Consider the following 17,478-nt stretch of genomic DNA (forward strand, 5'->3'; position numbering starts at 1 on the left):
ATTATCTGGTTTTCCCCAGCAGCATCAGCTCAAACTAAAGGACTGTAAAACCCCTGCTAGAGCACTGGCACTGTTTCTCTGAAGGTATTAGCTGTGGAATTGGACTTGATGATCCTTGTGGGTCCTTTCCACTTCAGGATATTCTATGATTTTATGATTTTTCTTGCAAGTCTGGGCCTGGGCATACAAAAAAAAAAAAAAACCTAGTGAGGTATTAGCAACTACAACATCAGAAGAATGATTTCTGAGGGTTTTACTCCCTTCTTCTAACTTCTGCTGGAGTTGTGAGATCCCCTATACTCCTGAAAAAACAGCCTCCCAGTTCTTGGTCTGAGTTTTGTCCTCAGTGTGGTGCCGAGTCCGTTTTACCCTCAGAGTCCAACAGACCTTCTGATCTTCCAATACAGAAAGAGAGCAAAGCAAATAGTCCAGAGTCTGAAACCGCCAGCATGGCTTGTTCATGTTGTGGCTTGAGAGCCTCTGAGCTGTCCCCTCCCGCAGGCCTTGCAGAGGGCTGGTGCTGTGGTGTCAATGACAGGGGACGGTGTCAACGACGCCGTGGCCCTGAAATCCGCGGACATCGGGATCGCCATGGGACGAGCGGGGACAGACGTCAGCAAAGAGGCTGCCAACATGATCCTCGTGGACGATGACTTCTCAAAAGTCATGTAGGTTTGGAGATTTTCTTACTCTTCAGCTCTTTTCTGGCTGGCTGCTGCAGCAAGCCTGTTGTGTGAGGAGGGCTGGGAATGGAAGTGGAGAGTCCCAGGGTGGCTCTGACTCGTCTTAAGTTGCATGCATGGCGCTGACTTTCCTTCCAAGTGGTGCTGACCAAGCCACCTTTCACCTGAAAGCCCTGGCTCCTCATTGCTGTAGCTAACTGGGGATCTGAGAGCACCTAGAAGTCTGGGTAGATCACAGCTTTTTTGGTCATAATTTGGACCTGGAGGTGGTCCTGGAGGTGTTTTCCAACCTTTATGATTCTACCTTGTACTCTGCCTCATCCAGGAAGCTCAGAGGAAAAACATAATTTGCAATGCTCTGTTGGTTCATAGAAACAGAGGGAGTGGGCAGGGTACAGTGAGTATATAAAGAGGTCCCAGGCCTGCTTTATGAACCAAAACCTGGCCATGTGACCCAGGTTTTCAGATCTACTCGTTGATAAAGGAATTGTAAATGAGAAGCTGCACTGGCAACCTCCTCCTGAGCTGGGCTCTGAATTTCCATTGAAATAAGGGCTACAAAAGACAATTTGTGTTTTGAGTGTCATGGGGAGTAAAACAGTATGAGTGCTCTTGACTTAACAAAATCCCCTCTCCCTTCCAGGAATGCAATAGAAGAGGGAAAGGGAATATTTTACAACATAAAAAATTTTGTCCGGTTCCAGTTGAGCACGTAAGTTCCTGTTCGCTTCAGCTCCTGTGAAAAGCACCTTCAGGGTGAAGCCCTGCAGAATAATGTTCTGTGCTTTGCAGGAGTATTTCAGCTTTGAGCCTAATTACACTGTCAACAGTGCTCAACCTACCCAACCCACTCAATGCTATGCAGATCTTATGGATCAACATCATCATGGATGGGCCGCCAGCACAGAGGTATGGAAGAGTCCAATGAGCAAAATAATCTTGTTTAATGTGTCTGAATGTGACCTAGGAACCCAAACTGTTGTGATTCCTCATCAATCATCACCAGTGGTTCAACAAGCTGCACTCCTGTTCCCTCCTGGTCTTTCAAAAAGCACTTCACATTTACTTGAGGTTTTCTGTATTTTCCTGGTTTATGGTGGAATCACTTAACTATTCCATTTTTTGACTAGGAATGGCCTGTTATCCTGAAAATACCACCTGCTGGTGGAATGGCCAGGGAATAGTGGGGATATGCCCCAAAACACAAGACTTAGGAACCTCATCCAACTGCTAATTACAACTACAGCTAAATACAATTACAGCTTCCACGTTATGCACCCTCTCAGAGTCAGCTCTCACATTGGGGTGGTCTGATGATCTAATGCTATTTTAGCAGCTCAATATGCAGAAAAGACCTTTGGTATCAGTGTCTTGGGCAAATTTGGGCCTTATGTCACCTTGCTTGAATATTCACGCTGTGTTCCAAAGAATTGCATCCTCCAGCTCCATCCTGCTTTCTCAGGATGAACATTTTGGGACACCCTGCATTAATTAACACATCCCTCTGCTTCTCTTGGAGGCAGCTTGGGGGTTGAACCTGTTGACAGGGACACCATCAAGCAGCCCCCCCGCTGCATCACAGACACCATCCTCAGCAAATCCCTGATCCTGAAAATCTTCATGTCAGCAATCATCATCATCAGTGGAACCCTCTTTGTCTTCTGGAAGGAGGTGAGGGAAATCTGCACTCGGATCTTGTTTCCATCAGGGTGGGTGGAGCACAAAGTGAGGGCAGTTTCTGAAGGACGTGACAAGGACTTTCTGGAATCTATCTCATGGGAAGGTTCAGTGTGGGCAGAGGGCTGAGAAAGCAGGGTCAGCTCCCAGCTCTGATCCTGCCTCCCTCTGTTACCTCTAATTTGGTCCTTCCAATCCAGAATGGGAAACCTATTACTTGATGTGGCATCAATACTTTAAGAGACTTTTCACCTCTAGCTTTCCATTTTCCCAGCAGAAAATGCCAAGTACAATGGATTGCTGCTGGTACTTTAAGTCTCAGTAATTTAATTTAGAAAGTTCTTTACTCAAAGTCCACATCAGTTTAAGAATTTAAAATATGGTTGATAAGATCATAAACTTTAAAATTAGCAGAGAGAACTGAATGCTACCTATAATAGCTAGAACTAGATTTACTCCTTTGTTTTACTACCCTTTGGTTTGACTGGGCCAAATGTTAAAGGGAACATTTAATTCTTCTATTGAATTGGCATATTTTTGTAAGGGTAAACTAACTCCTGAATTTTTGTGTGCTTCCAGAATCCAAAAGGGGGCATAACTCCTCGAACCACAACGATGACTTTCACCTGTTTTGTGTTTTTTGACCTCTTCAATGCCCTGACATGTCGCTCTCAGGTGAGATGGCTCTGTCAGCAGTAATTTCTTGTCTCAAATCACAAACATAAACGTTAGAATACCAGCATTTTGCATAGTAAGGGGTTTTTTTAATGTTATTTAAAGCAGTATGATTTTTATCAACTTTTTTACAGATAAAATTATGCATCACAAGTGCAATTACACATTCAATTACGTAGCTCTAAATTACTGTTTAGGTAACTTAAAAAGTAATGGAGGTGAAATGTAAAGAAACAGGGTGACATTTAGCTCCAACAGAGATTGGGAAAAACTACTTTTTAAATTCTTTTTCCCTTTTCTAGACAAAGTTGATATTTGAAATTGGCTTTTTCCGAAACCGCATGTTCTTGTATTCTGTGCTTGGGTCATTTTTGGGACAGCTGGCTGTTATTTACATCCCTCCACTGCAAAAGATCTTCCAGACAGAGAATTTAGGAGTGTTAGGTAAGTTGCAAAATAAATAATGGTTTGCTTTGTTGTGTTTTTTTTTTTTCCTTTGAGTGACTGTAGAAAGCAGATGATGTTCCCAGTTTGCTCTGTTAGCTCCCAACACATCACTGGAAGGGGAAATCAACCAACAGCTCCAATCTCTGTGTACTTACACAGAGCTGTACCCAAATAGTAGCAGTATTTCATATTATCCCAGCTTAGATTCTGAATTTTGATTTACTGCACATAAATGCAAGTAGATGAAGACATGCCAAGACTTTCCAGCTCTGCATGATGATAGTTCTCAGGTCATTATGCAGACATTCCCTTTGGAAAGAGCTGAGTTAAAACTTCAGTTTCTCAGCTGAAATGGAACACCGATTTTAATTTAAAAATTAAATTAAACTCTACCACTCTACCACACCGTGTTCCATCTACATTAGGCTGTGTCATAAGCAGGGGGCAGGGATCACAAATGATTCCTGCTTCCACCCTCCAAGGGGACTATCCCAGCTGTTGGTGGCCCTTGTCTGCTGCAGTGGTGTCCCTAATTCTCAGCTGGCAAGGGCACTGCGAGGGCACACGTACCCAGGGGCTCACCAGCCCAATTCCCAGCTGCAGGAAAGCCCTGGCTGGGACTCCTGCCCGGCTGAGCTCACCTCCACTCTCTCCTCCCCCAGACCTGCTGTTCCTCACCGGCCTGGCTTCCTCAGTGTTCGTGGTGTCCGAGCTGGTCAAACTCTGTGAAAAGCGCTGCTGCCCCCCAAAGCACACAAAGGGACGTCACAACTGACCGACACTGCTCTAAAACACACCTGGAACAGAGCTGTGGTGCTGGATAATCCCAATCCATGGCTTCGTGACCCACACCCTTCCTGAAGGTACTCAAAAGTGCAGCTGTACCAACAGTGCTTTCACCAGAGACTCTTCTACCCGCTCCACGTGAGCTGTCTGCAGATACCTCCAGAGTGGCTCCCGTTTTAAACCAAGAGCAGGTGTATTTTTATAACACTGATCTGTATTCCAGAAGGCTGAGCAAGTCCCAGACAAAAAAAGTTTCACACCTGTACAGAAAAATCTATTGTGCACAAACTGAAATTTTATTTATTTAAATCAAAATCATTTTTATTAATAAAATCTACATTTTAAAATGTTACAGACAAGTATCTGAGTGAGACTCGTGATTTAGACACATCCTTTAATGTTTCATTAGAAGAGTGGAAAAGACCTGCCTCGAAGCATTTCTTTTCCTTCAATTTGTAGAGTTTGTGGATTCCCAAATACCCGGGCTTGACTCAGCAAGACTTTCAAGGAAACTCAAGGGAGGTGTCAAACAGAGCAGGGAGCCAAAGTGCCAACCCTCAGCTGTCAGGTTTTGTACCTGTGTGACTGTCAGGAGAAGAAGGGAAGGCTGATCAGACCCAACGCTCAGCAGTGGATGGATTTAATGGGAAAGGGACTCACTTCCAAAGAGCCTGAGAAGAAAGATGAGTCAGGAACAGAGCAGGGATGTTGGGCTTTGCAGTTGGGCCAAAACTGCACAAAAGGGACAGAGCTGTTCAGATCATAGCTAAGCCCACTGCTGATGAAAGCTTTCTGGACATTTTTAGGTGCATGAGCATGAAGCCCAGATTTCTTAATCATTAGGTTCAGATTAAAATAAAAATTGAGTCTTTCCCAAGCCCATCTTTTACATTTAAAGAACAATTTGGAATAATCCCATCTACTGGTTGGATCAAGTGGTGTCCTAGTAAATAATGCTTCACTGAGACATTTGCTGAAGTGCCAGTGTCAGTTTTCTTCTTGCCCCAGCTTAACATCTTCAAAGTGAAGATGAAGAGTCTCAGACACAAACTTGTCAAAAAACTACAATTTCAGAGGTCACAATGGTATGCTGATTGTCACAAAATGAAGTTCAAAAAGGATTATAATCTAGAAAGAAACAGCTATACTGATACTCACTAAAAATCAAAGAAAACCTGGCCACTGAAATACTTTTGGTGGAGAGCAGCTTTGTAAAATTTTTTATACCCTTGCAGATGGTTTCAGTTCTCAAAAACAAGCTTCTGCCTTGTAATGGAAGGAAAATAAAGCCTAGCTGTTTGTTTTATGTTTAACTGCAGAAATTCAACTGTCTCATCCTGTATGCCATCTACATGGGAGTGTTTAATAGGCTTAGTCACTGCTCAGTGAAAATGACCTCGGAGACTCGTGGTGGGAGCAAACAAAAACTGCTATCGCCACACTTACAGACAACATAAAGTACTTACTACTCCTTACATTGGAAAATTTAATATTTTTAGTATTATTTTTATATAGAGAGAAGAAAACTGTACAAAAGTATCAGTGCAATTGTTCTGATGCTTATTTTTTTCTGTGTTTTACAAGATTATCTGGTTTCTCTAAGCAAATACAGCATAAAAGGACATTCTCCCAGGCCTTTCACAGCACTCTGTACTGGAACAAACAGCATGTAAATGCCCCAAGCATTAGTTCAGGTACTCCACAAAACACACAGTTGAGTCCTAGGATACCTGGCTGGAGTGATTTCTTCATGCTCTCCATTCAGGGCTAAATTCATGTTGTTTAATATAATTTTTAAAAATGACATCTACGTTAAGGCACAAGTGCAGATTGTTCAGAATATTCAAATCTGGCTCCCTATGAAAAACAAGAGGTGGGGGAAAAATCTCATACAAGAAAACACCAAGGGAAAGACTTTTAAGGAAAGCCACATGAGCAGAAATGATAGAATTCTACTGTTTTTCTCTAAGCTGCAAAGAAGACATGCCAGGACAAAGGGGAATGGACACAGTCCTTTTCCTCAGGAGAAGGAAGACTGACAATCAGAGACACTGATAACCAAACACTCGTTGCTGAGTTAGAAACTGCAGCCCCTGGTAGAAATCAGGGTTCTTTTTGACAAGTTAATTACACATAGAATTAGCAAGGTCAAACTAACAACTACTGAGAGATGGGAACTAATTCAAGGAGAAAAAGTCCCACGTATAAGAGAACTGACAAAACTGGTGAACAGTCACAAAACAGAGCACAAACCCCAACAATTTTACAGTTTTCCATAACAGAGTAATAATTCCTGATGTGGAAATAAAGTGTACAGCAATCTTTTTTAAACATTTTACAGACATAACCCTGATTTTTATTTCTTTCACAAGGTATCTGTAGATCCTATTCTCAATTAAGTGTGGCTGCTTCTTACTCAACCTTTTTTACAGCCTGATCTTTTACTCCAGTCTCATGAGGCTACTAAAGAATGTACCTTCTCTAGAGAATTCTGCTGGAGGTATTTTTAGGATAAATATGGCTCCAATGATTCTGGTCTAAGTTTAAAAAGCAACAGACAACTTTCTGCAGAAACAGATGAAGTGAGATGCACTAGGGATAGTGTAGTACTATACAACTTGTTGTTGTGCAACAACCTACAGCTCACATGGAATCACTGAAAATCTGACTTAGAAAGCTTGAAATTTAATGCTTTAACTGAAGCAATGCAAATTTATAGCACCCTTCATATGGCATCATGTGGACTATTCTATGTTCACCAGTGTAAGACATTGTTACAGTTTGTAAGCTTTGCTAACTAATTTCATTGCATGCAAATAAATTTGTGCAGTTGAGGTATAAGAGCTTTAATCAGTGCCTTGAACAGGCTTTATAAATATATAACTATGTACATATCAATTCTCCAGGACAGAAAGCCATACTGTCAATAACTTCTGCTGCTTTTAATTCAGTGTGCAGGCATGATCTATGGGGAATGAAAGCAGATTCATATTCAGCTAGAGCTCAGCCTTGCCTAATGATTTTGTCCCGGTTAATTCTTCTGTCCTCCCCAAACAAAACCCTTCAGGCAGAATAGTGCTTTGAACCTAAATATTACACAAGTACAAGGCTTAAGCTTTGTCCCAGACAATTAGGTTAAAAAGAAGGAAAAAATATCTTGTCCAAGGAACATCATCACCACTCGAAGCAAATAAAAGTGAAGTTTTTACATGTTACTGTGGCTCCCTTAGTTCTCATCATCATCACCTTCTTCCTCTTCCATGGGCTCCCGCAGACCTTCGCTCTGACGGCTTTTCCCAGCCATTTCCAGCAAGGCCTGAGCCTGAGGATCCACATCCAGGATACTCTTCTTACCTTTTCTCTTCAAAACAAAATAAAATACAGTCAATTTAAAACGTCAACATCAGGCTACAGGGAAAGGACACACTCAAAAGTCTGTAAGTGATGTGGTCTGCAAGCTTGGCACAACAGAGATGTTATTTCCAATTTCAAAATTCACAAATACATCAAATGATTTTTACTGCTGCAGCTACATAAAATAGCCATAAACTTTTTCCTAAGATGACAGTGAGATATTTCAAGCTTATTCAGGTTACAAGCCATCCAGGACATCCTGGTTAACCCTACCTCAGTCTGAAGTGCTGATGTGAGTTTTGAAAGAGATCCAGTTACAATTCAACAATTTCTGTAAACAGTCTGCTCTGTTTCTACTTAGAGCTACGTGTCCAGTGAAGTCAGGGTACATGAATTTAGTAAGAAAAGAAGTGAAAATTAAAAAGAAATAAATTTTAAAATCCCACCAAACTGTACAGACTAAACAGACAGTTTAATAAGACAATAAATTGCAGGGATAGAGGAGACTGGAGAGAGGGCTCCTATTCATTCCCAAAAATAAACTAAATGCAGAAAGACTGGCATAAACCTATTCACACAAATTTATGGTAAAACAACAGTAAATTTAAAGTTACTGATAAAGAAAGCTTTTGGGTCTCTTCTTGAACTACAGATTAGACTACTTGAGAATTTCCAGTGCTTTTAGAAACTCTGGGTTTTACTGAGCCCCTCCAAGGAGGTTCCTCCTGGAGACCATTCTTCAATATTGAAAAGGCCTTTTGAAATTCAAAATACTGCTATTCTGACTCTATCACCTCATGGCTCCCGATGTTCTTTCTTGTTGGCAACCTCAATAATTCCACTACAGTTTTGCTGTTTGGTGCTATAAAACACATGGCACCACAGGGCCAGGTAAAGAAAATATTATTCACTACCATGGAAAGACAGTGTTTAAACAGAAAACTGCAACCATGAGCTTTGGTTCATGGTTTTGTGACATCTTCTGTTCCAACCAGGACGCAATTTCACAGGTTCAATTCACAATTTCACCTACCCCTGCACTCTCAGGGGTGTCTCCCACTGCCCAAACTTCCATGGCATCCAGTGTAAAATCCTCCTTGGCTGACAGCTGGGGGCTGTTGTAGGTGGTGCAGCGAGGTTTGGCTTTGCTGTGGCCCTTGCCGTAGTCACTGTCTATCCAGAGCCCAAAGTAGCCATGCTGCCCACCCATACCCTGAGGAGAAAACCAGCACATTAAACACATCCTGCACAGGGAAAACAGACTGGGAAAGTTAGGAAACTTCAGAGTAAGCTGCTGTGGTCAGTATTTATGCCACACTTCTGTGGGTAAGTGAAAAAAGAGGATACCCACCTCTACTATTCCTGAATACTAAAAATTTACCTGAGTGATACTGCCCTACCTCTGTGCTTCACAGAATACAAATATCTATGACTTGTGTCAGAAATTAAGCTCCTGGCTTTTGTTTATTGACTATTAAAAGTTCCATTTCAAACAGAGTGGCAGGGCTCGGGTTTGCTGCCTCCTTCCATTTAGGAAAATATCTACAGAAACCAATAATGTCATTTGATGTTGCTCACTTTTTCTAGATTTAAGGGCACATAATGCTCCAAAACTGTAAAGCATTTCCAAGACAGGTGGTGTGTTGTAGCTCTGTAGAAACTCCTCTGCATCTGGAGAGCTCATTTGTGAATTTGAGTAGGAGTAGCTCCTGCCACTGTCACCACACAGCAGCAGCAGCTACTTGTAATGTCTCATCCTGCTGGGCTTTCTCCTCCACAATTCCAAAAGCAGTTGCTTGTGGCAGGGAGAGCAGCCAGTGGAAGAATCCTCAGTTATACAGATCACTGTTTTGTGCTGCTTCAGGCATGCAAATTTCCTCAGAGAATAACAAGTGAAATAAATCTGCTCTCAGGAAGGCAAAAAAAACCCACAAAACACTTCCGAACACCAGCCACAAATCCAAATTCTAAATCATCATTTGTGAATACTCACAAGTCCATTTGGCATAGTCTGCTGGCCATGGTTTAAATACATGTAGTGCTCATTGTACCCTGTGTATGTGTATACAGCCAGAGTGGGGAAAACAGAAAACAGAAAGCATCTGTTGTCACCTGCAAACAGAGAAGCATCTCAGGTCAGACAAAAGATCAAGCACTAACTTGCCTACATGTAAATTAGAAAAAATAATTTAAGCTGAATAATTCAAAGACAGCAGCTGCCATCTCAGAAATCCAGTTCATCTCCCATCAAGATTTAGATCTACTTTTTATCCTAAGTTAACTCTGTGCAGTCACAAAAATCAATGCAATTACAGGCTGTGATCAAGGGCAGAGTCAGAGGCACCACTAGGACATTATGTCACTATGTCACCTACCCCAGACTGCATTATATCACCTAAAACTGGCCAGCTGACAGATCTGTATGAACTGAATGCAGACATCCCTAGTTCTGACTACACTGATAGATAAATCTGTTCAGAGTCGATGATTTAGAGCAATTTTCACCATGACCAGTTCAGGATTCAGAGGCACCTGTGGTGTGCTTGCCCTGTAGTCTTTGTATGTTTCTCTATCAGGAAAAAATACAAGGAAAGGGATGTGTAATCAGTGTAAAAAATTATAATACCAACTGTCTGAAGTGGTAATTTTCAAATACTCATTTAGAACATGAATTGAGTTTCTAATGTAGCCAGAGTAAGGATTCCCAACATCACCAAATACCCAAAGGCCATGTTTTTTTCTTCACAAATCTATCACAAACATTCTTTCCTCCCTTCTCCCTCAAAGTTCTAAGGGAACAAGAAGTTTAGCTTGTCCATAGAATTTTCTGGCTGCTGGATTTTAGAAGGGGAACAAAGACAGTGCACAAACGGCAAGAGGAGGCTCAGGTGTTCCTGATGGAGGACTGCCATCCTGTGGACAAATTATTCAGACACTAATTCATCATCTGTGCTCTACTTCATTCATTTTCATTTAATTTTCAACCTAAGCAGCTACAGGGCTTGACAGATTTCCCTGACAACTTGTTCTGTGGTCAATAAGTCCTGCAATTTTAAAAGCCTTATCAAATACCAAACTATATTAATCAGTAACACGCCTGACTGCCATGTTAAGAATAACACTTTGCATGTGTTTTATATTATTTGAAAATTAGTGTTATTTTTTGCCACAGAGAAATTCACTTGGAAGTGTAAGAAACAATTTGTGTCATTAAAGGGACAGTATCCATTAAGGGGACAGGATTCTTAGGCCTGTACAAAACCAGGGAATTTACCAGAGATACTAAAGCAAAAAAGTGAGTTTTACCTTGAAACTGTGGCTTCACCTCCCAGGAGTGAGATGCAAACCCACCGAAGAGGAAACCATCCAAGTCCCTGATGATCACTATGCAAGGGCCTTTGTTCACTATGTGGGCACACAGCTGTGAGAAGCTTTCCCCATGGAGCCTGGAGGAAAATAAAAGCTGCCACTTGTGCTGCATCTCTGCAGGCAGGTGGGAGTTGATGTAGATGATGGCTGGGATGTCAAAGAGGCTGACAACTCCTCTTCCTTTGATGCCTTTGCAGTGAGGAACCAGGTTGAGGATGTCGTTGGTTTGGTCTGGGAGGGAATGCAGGACGTGGAGGCCTTGCCTGATGACAACACTGAGGAAAACTGAGATCTGGGGAACTCGGTACACCCAATCCTCAATGACACTTTGGTCAAAATTTGTCTCCAGGAGCTGAGAACCCACAGGTTTTGTACCATCTAAAGAAAAAGACATACAGGGAGAGGAGTAAGTCTCCCCATCTGGAAAATAATCAGGTTATTTTTAAGTGTGAACATAATTGTCCATTATTGTAATGGACAGAAAACCACATATGAAAGGAGCCTGGAACAGTAAAGTGTCAACTACATTAAACAAATGCAACCATAGAACTGAGAAACCTCTACCTGTGGCATTCTTTGGTTGGGCTGTCATAATTTAGAAAGACAGACTTCGAGCTACAACTCATGAAGTGCTCTTTACAAGACAGCAAAATCTGTTATTACAACAGTGCAAAGATAGACCTAGGCTTTATAAAAGGACATAGCCAAAAATACATTATAAATTTTATTTAAATAAATATTATTTAGATGCCCATTCCTATCACTTGCAAGTCAGGTATTTGTAAAATAGACATGCTCCATGACAAACTAGGACTTCAGACCAAATCTCACCTGAATTTAGGGGAGAAAGATGGTAAGGTTAAATAAATAAAATTTGAATGTCATTTTCTAAGCACTAGGTTTGAAATTTTGGTCTCACCCTTAAAATTCAAAGATGTGACCTAAAGAGAGAAATTCTCATGAGATCACTGATTACACAAGCTCTGGGATAAGCTGAATCAGGGCTGCTTACCTGGAAGTTTCAATTCCGAGAGCAGCTCAGAAGCCAAAGCTTTGACTCCACTTGAGGAATCCCTTGTGTTCTCCAAACTCCAACCTTTCAGCTCCTTCCTGTAGCTCAGTACATGGACTACAGATGTGATCAGATCTTCTGTGAACTTAAAAGATTAAAACATCACCATTTTGGTATTTCTTAAGTGAAATTTCCAAGAGCTTCAAAGGACTGTCTGAAGATAAAGTCAAGCAGTAGTGACGTTGTAATCCCAAAGGCAGAAACATCTGCCATGACAAGTCAGGAACTTCAGAAATGCTATTTCAGTGTCATAGGCCTTGAAAAGGATCCTTTATCAAAGCATTTCATACATGTTACTTCACAAAACACCTCCATAAAACAGGGAATGAAAGAGGGAGGGGAAGGTCAAGTTTTGCAGTGTAGGAGCTGCTAGTGAATTACTACTCGGTGACATCTCAAAAGCTACATACTTGATCCTGCAACTAAAGTTCTAGAAAGCATTTTACTCAGTTCCCTGAAGCACCATCCACACCACAGCCCTTGCTGACTCTTAACTATAGACCTGTTCTCTTACTGTCCTCCCAACACACTTTAACTGCTTGTTTACCTCTTGGATGTGTTTGCCCTTCAGAGGCCCTCCCGTCTTGTCGATCATTCTCATTATTATGCTAATCTTCTCATCTGCATTCCCTTTTAAGAGATTTGACATAAAAATTACAAATTGCTCCTTAGCAATCTGTTCACTGAGCCCGGATGATTTGCCAGGCAGGTCAATGCTTTTCATTCCATTGTACAAACGAGCAGTCATTGGCTGTGGCAGAGGCTCCCGGGTGTGTGCCTGCAGTGAGAGAAACAGCAAAGAGCAAGTTTTACAAATGAAGAATAACTGATGTGTTCCAGTTAATCTGTGCTGACATGCAATATGTACTATCAGCAATACATTTTTGTCAAAGAACTGCTTCGCCAAGAGAAAAACTAAAAATCTCTATTTCTATAGTGATTTTTTAGTGATTTGGGTTGATACTGTTTTTCTAGAAACAACACGGCCTTCAGAAAAATCAACACTGTAAAGTCTTAATTGGATATTAGCAAAGGGTTTCTCAGTGATAACTCTGGTGCAAAGGTTTACAGCTCTGCCAGCAAAACATTCAAAATTGTGTTTTAATTCTGCTTTCGATAGTGCAGCTCATTTCAAAACTAAGCGGAGTGTTTTTCATATGTCAGTTTTGGCCTCAAGGTAGTGTTTAACCCCACACATGTGCAGAAACAATCCTGGAAAATTTCCCCCTGCATAGCAGCTAATTGAAGCACAGATCACCTGATTTTTAAAAAGCATCCCTGGTGTTAAGAGAGTCAAAATCAGCACTTACTCATCTGGATTGCATGCTTGGCCATTTGAATTGAAATCTAGCTGGAATACATCATCACTCATCACAGCTCTGTGGGAAAGATCTGACTCTGGATTCAACTTTCAGAGTGTTCAAGTTAATGACACAGTTTAAAAATAAATCATCTCAAGTACATGCATTGAGGAGGACGTGATTACCCAGTGTCCTCGCTGTGCACAGAGGTTTGATGAAGACTTGACTCTTCCACACGGGGCATAGCTCAGTGGGGACCGTGCTGAAACCAGCGGAGCCCCACCTGCCTAAAAGCCCAACTGCAGCTTCACTCAGGGGAGCTGCTATTACTGATTCCTGGCTCAATACCACTCTTGGGAAGCCACCTGGGCTGCTCCTATTTGCTGTTAATGGCTGTTGCTGGGCATGAGAGATCCAGCATCCTGAGCTCTGTGCTGCTTGCACTGATGTCAGTGCCACAACTCCCATTGATTCCAGCAGCAGCAGAAATAGCAGCCACAGCCTTTCCCATCAGAGCGCTCCACAGCGAGGGAGGGATGCTCACAGGGGGTACAGCTGTCTTTGAGAGGCTTTCTAAAAATCCTGTAGGAGCCTGAAGTGGGAGGGGCAGCAGGGAACACAACTAAAACATTATACTCAAGGGTTTTTTACTTTATACTGCTGAATTACCTACTCCCTACCTAATCCCACCACTTCACTGTGATGTTTCATTTTGTTTCTAGCTATTCCAAAGAGTGGGCCTGGGGTGAAAAAAAAGGAGGTGTGTATAACAGGAATCCTTAATAACCATCTAACTCACACCTCTGACAGCTTAGAACCCCTGTTTTAAAGAGGCTTCATGAAATTATCAAGAGGTTCCTGCTCCACCTGCTTCCCAAGCTATGCAGTGCAGCCTGTCCTGGCCCAGATGCTTGGGGCCTCACCAGTGGTACCAGATTGTTGTTGGATCAAATCTGTCACATCTCAGTCCAGGCCATGAGCATTGTCACCTACAAGGCAGAAATGCCATCGCCATCCTCCTTGCACCTACAGGAAGTCTTCCAAAAAATTTTGATTTAAGCTGGCAAACAAAAAGGCAGGAAGGGGAAAGGCAAATGTTCATCAAAGATCACACTAATCTGGGGTAAACCTAGAAAGAACTTCTGCCAGGTCCCAAACAATTAACAGGCACCAAGGACGTTGGATGACCTAGTGCTGAAAAACCAGGCAGCAGGAACATCATTTCCAAACTTGGTGTTCCAAAAATTGGTGACAGCTCACAAACAGCTAGGCTGCAGGAAGGCTGAAGCTGGTCTGTATGCACAGGCATTGCTGAAAACCTTAAAATAACCTGCTGCTTGCAATGAGTTTTAATTTGACTCCATTATCTGTGTAATATATATCAAACTGCACTTTACCACTACATTCATTTGGCCACTTAGTTCCTGACTAGCTGAAGTTATTAAGGATCCCAATGACTCATTTTTCTCTTTTCTTGATTAGAAAATGAATGCAAAGTTAATCAGAAGCATAACGCATGTTAATTAGCTAAAACAGCGAGCCACAGCTTAATCAAGTCAAATTGAATTCTCTCCTTTTAGTACAAGTGAAGAGATTAGAGACACTGATATGTCGAGGGAGATAGGCATAACCAAATAAAAACTGACTTTGTGACAGCTTCTCAAGACAATCTATAAATGATCCCACACTACAGACTCCGGAGGTAAAAATATTCTTCCCATTTATCATGTCTCTGTGAAAATATTTCCATATAATCTAACTTACTTCAGAATTAGAAAAGCTGCAAATGGACCCAAAAGTGCAATTTAAGAGATAAATGCAAACCTGAAAGCCACTACTCTGGTTAAACTGCAAGAAAAAGTTAAATAACCATCTTGCCCCAAAACACGGAAAATTAAATTGAGATGAGCAATCCTTAAAAAAACACCACATTTTTATAGTTTATTTCTGGAACTCTGTTCAATGCACTACACCCCAGATATATCATGAATAACAGACTGTCTTGCCTGTAGTGCTGCCAGAGTCACAGTTTTCTTTGCAGCTTTGGCATTTTTTGCTCCAGCTGAGCCACTGGATCCTGATAAGGTATCAAATAGTCCATCAATGTCAGACTGCTCCTCAGGAAGAAATCTGGAAAGGTGATTCTGATAGGCATTGCTTTCAGCATTCCCCATCTTTTCAACCTGAAGCAAAGAGAAAAAACATCAAAAAGAAACATTAAACACAGAAAGGTATCACAAGGGCCATGAAAGACACATCAAACAGACTAACAGTGCAGTGCAAGCTTTACAAGAAGAGCAAATTAGCAGCCTTACAGGAAATTATTAAAACTACTGTTTAGTCTCTGTATTCACCAAGGCTTAATGAACCTGGAGAACATCTGTGAACAGTAACTGTGCTTTAAAAGCTGACAGTCTGACAGCTCTTGGCTAAAACCACCCTGGCCACCAATGCAAACCTCAGTGAAGCCTCTATCAGATGGAAAAACCAATATGATCTAACGGTAAAATTAGTTTACACAAAGTGACCGTGAGTTTGACAGCTGGAATACATCCCTAACATGAAGAGCAAAGTCAGATAATGGATTAGTTATGACAGATTATGCTGCATCTTTCTGGTGCATTAATGGACTGAACCTAAGTTTGCCAATATGATGTGGCACTAAAACACCATCACTGCAAAGTCTCTGAAAAATCACACGAGAGTGGGTTTTTTCATGGACACACTACAAAAATAATTTGAAACAAAGGGACAAAAACATTTAGGGACACAACTCAAGACCCATTAAAAACACATAGATTCATGTGAAACCAATAAATCCATCATTGGGAGCTGGTACCCACAGAATTAAAGATGGTGGTGAGGGGTTGGTTTGGGGTTTCTTTGTTTTACACTTTTAGTGATGTAACTATCTCTCAATGTCCCAGGAGTCACCTGCATTTCAGATTAATTTTTAGCATTGTCTGGGCCATGTGCTCTGCCCTTCTCCCTGGAGCAGCACAGCACAAACCTAACAGCACCTGAATCCCCACATTCCACCTTGACCACAGTGACAGCCACCACTGCCAACATTCTCCCCACCTGTCTGGGGAAGACACAAGCCTGGGATGACAATATGAAAAAATATCAGATATGGAACAAAACCATCATTTTGCAGGGTTTTTTCCTGCAAATGCCATGTCCTTCCTGACACTTCTCTTTTGTAGAGGAGCCCATCACGCAGCCCTTCAGCCGCCTCCGAAGGACACACTGTTGAGCCCAATGCAGTATTTCTGTCCTTAACTCTGTTTACCGTAGACAAGAAGCCGGGTTGTGGCTGCTTCACCTTCAGGCCTGAAGCCTTGTTTGCCTGAGGAAGATGCCGATGGAGGGGTAAACACCGAGGGCTGAACGGAAACCACTGTAACCTAGAAGACAGACCGTGGAGATGTTGTTAATTTAAGCAGCAAACCGCTGGAGAAAAGGGGTCTTGAAAGGTTTATTCCCGGTGTGCCCAGCTCAGCTCAGCCCTGCCCATCCCTCCGCAGCCGGCGGCAGCGCCTCCCCGCCCCATCCCGGCAATGAGGCGGAGGCCGGGGCTGGGGCGAGCCCCTGCCCGCCCCTCGCTTACCGGCAGGGCGGGCCGGCCCCGATGGGCCCCGGGCTGTGACACCGGCCCCGGCCCGGCCCTCGATAGCCCCCGATGGGCCCCGGGCTGTGACACCGGCCCCAGCCCGGCCGGCGCCATCCGGCACCTCCGCCCGCACGGCCGGGGCGGAGCGCGGGGCCGGCCCTCGGCCACGGGGAGGGACGGGCGGAGCGAGGCGAGCAGGGAATGGTTGGAGGAAGCAGAGGGAATTAGGGAAAGGTTGGAGGAAGGCAGGGAAGGCGAGGAGCAGCGGTGTTGTCCCCGCGATGCGGAGGGCACAGGCGGGCGGTGCCGCGGCCCTCAGTGGAGGCGGTGAGGAGGCAGCCGGAGAGCTCCGGACACCAGGAGAGCGCGGCCACCCCGCCTCCATCAGGGGTTCCTCAGCCTTGAGGGGGCCCTTCTCTCTAAGGGAACACTTTTCCCTGAGGAAACCCTCATTTTTGAGCGGACCCTTCCCTCCTTTTTGAGGGAACCCTCCACCCTGGG

General features: G+C 42.9%; 2 protein-coding genes across 5 annotated transcripts in view; one reads left to right on the forward strand and one right to left on the reverse strand.

The window, feature by feature from the left end:
• Positions 1-4,627, forward strand: part of ATP2C2 (ATPase secretory pathway Ca2+ transporting 2) — a 27,177-nt gene extending 22,550 nt beyond the window's left edge. For 2 of the 3 annotated variants that reach the window (XM_068203133.1, XM_068203134.1), the window contains 7 exons: positions 502-668; positions 1,327-1,395; positions 1,476-1,592; positions 2,207-2,354; positions 2,940-3,035; positions 3,338-3,479; positions 4,145-4,627. In XM_068203133.1, coding sequence (XP_068059234.1) covers positions 502-668; positions 1,327-1,395; positions 1,476-1,592; positions 2,207-2,354; positions 2,940-3,035; positions 3,338-3,479; positions 4,145-4,257 — 852 coding nt within the window. In that variant the 3' untranslated portion in view covers positions 4,258-4,627. Of the gene's footprint in view, positions 1-501; positions 669-1,326; positions 1,396-1,475; positions 1,593-2,202; positions 2,355-2,939; positions 3,036-3,337; positions 3,480-4,144 lie in introns of those variants that run through there. The other variant, XM_068203135.1, reaches the window with a different exon arrangement.
• MEAK7 (MTOR associated protein, eak-7 homolog) lies at positions 4,544-17,134 on the reverse strand. Of its 2 annotated transcripts, XM_068203141.1 has the most exons (9): positions 16,975-17,134; positions 16,657-16,771; positions 15,371-15,547; positions 12,611-12,841; positions 12,004-12,148; positions 10,929-11,369; positions 9,616-9,734; positions 8,656-8,835; positions 4,544-7,629 (listed from the first exon to the last, which is right to left on the reverse strand). In XM_068203141.1, exons 3-9 carry the CDS (start codon positions 15,536-15,538, stop codon positions 7,495-7,497), a joined length of 1,419 nt encoding a protein of 472 aa, XP_068059242.1. In that variant the 5' UTR covers positions 15,539-15,547; positions 16,657-16,771; positions 16,975-17,134; the 3' UTR covers positions 4,544-7,494. The 2 variants fall into 2 exon arrangements, with proteins under 2 accessions (XP_068059242.1, XP_068059241.1); XM_068203140.1 differs by lacking the exons at positions 15,371-15,547; positions 16,657-16,771; positions 16,975-17,134 and adding an exon at positions 14,034-14,093.
• Positions 17,135-17,478: the final 344 nt, after the last annotated feature.

This window comes from Anomalospiza imberbis, chromosome 12, assembly GCF_031753505.1.
Source record: "Anomalospiza imberbis isolate Cuckoo-Finch-1a 21T00152 chromosome 12, ASM3175350v1, whole genome shotgun sequence".
NCBI classification, from domain to species: domain Eukaryota; kingdom Metazoa; phylum Chordata; class Aves; order Passeriformes; family Viduidae; genus Anomalospiza; species Anomalospiza imberbis.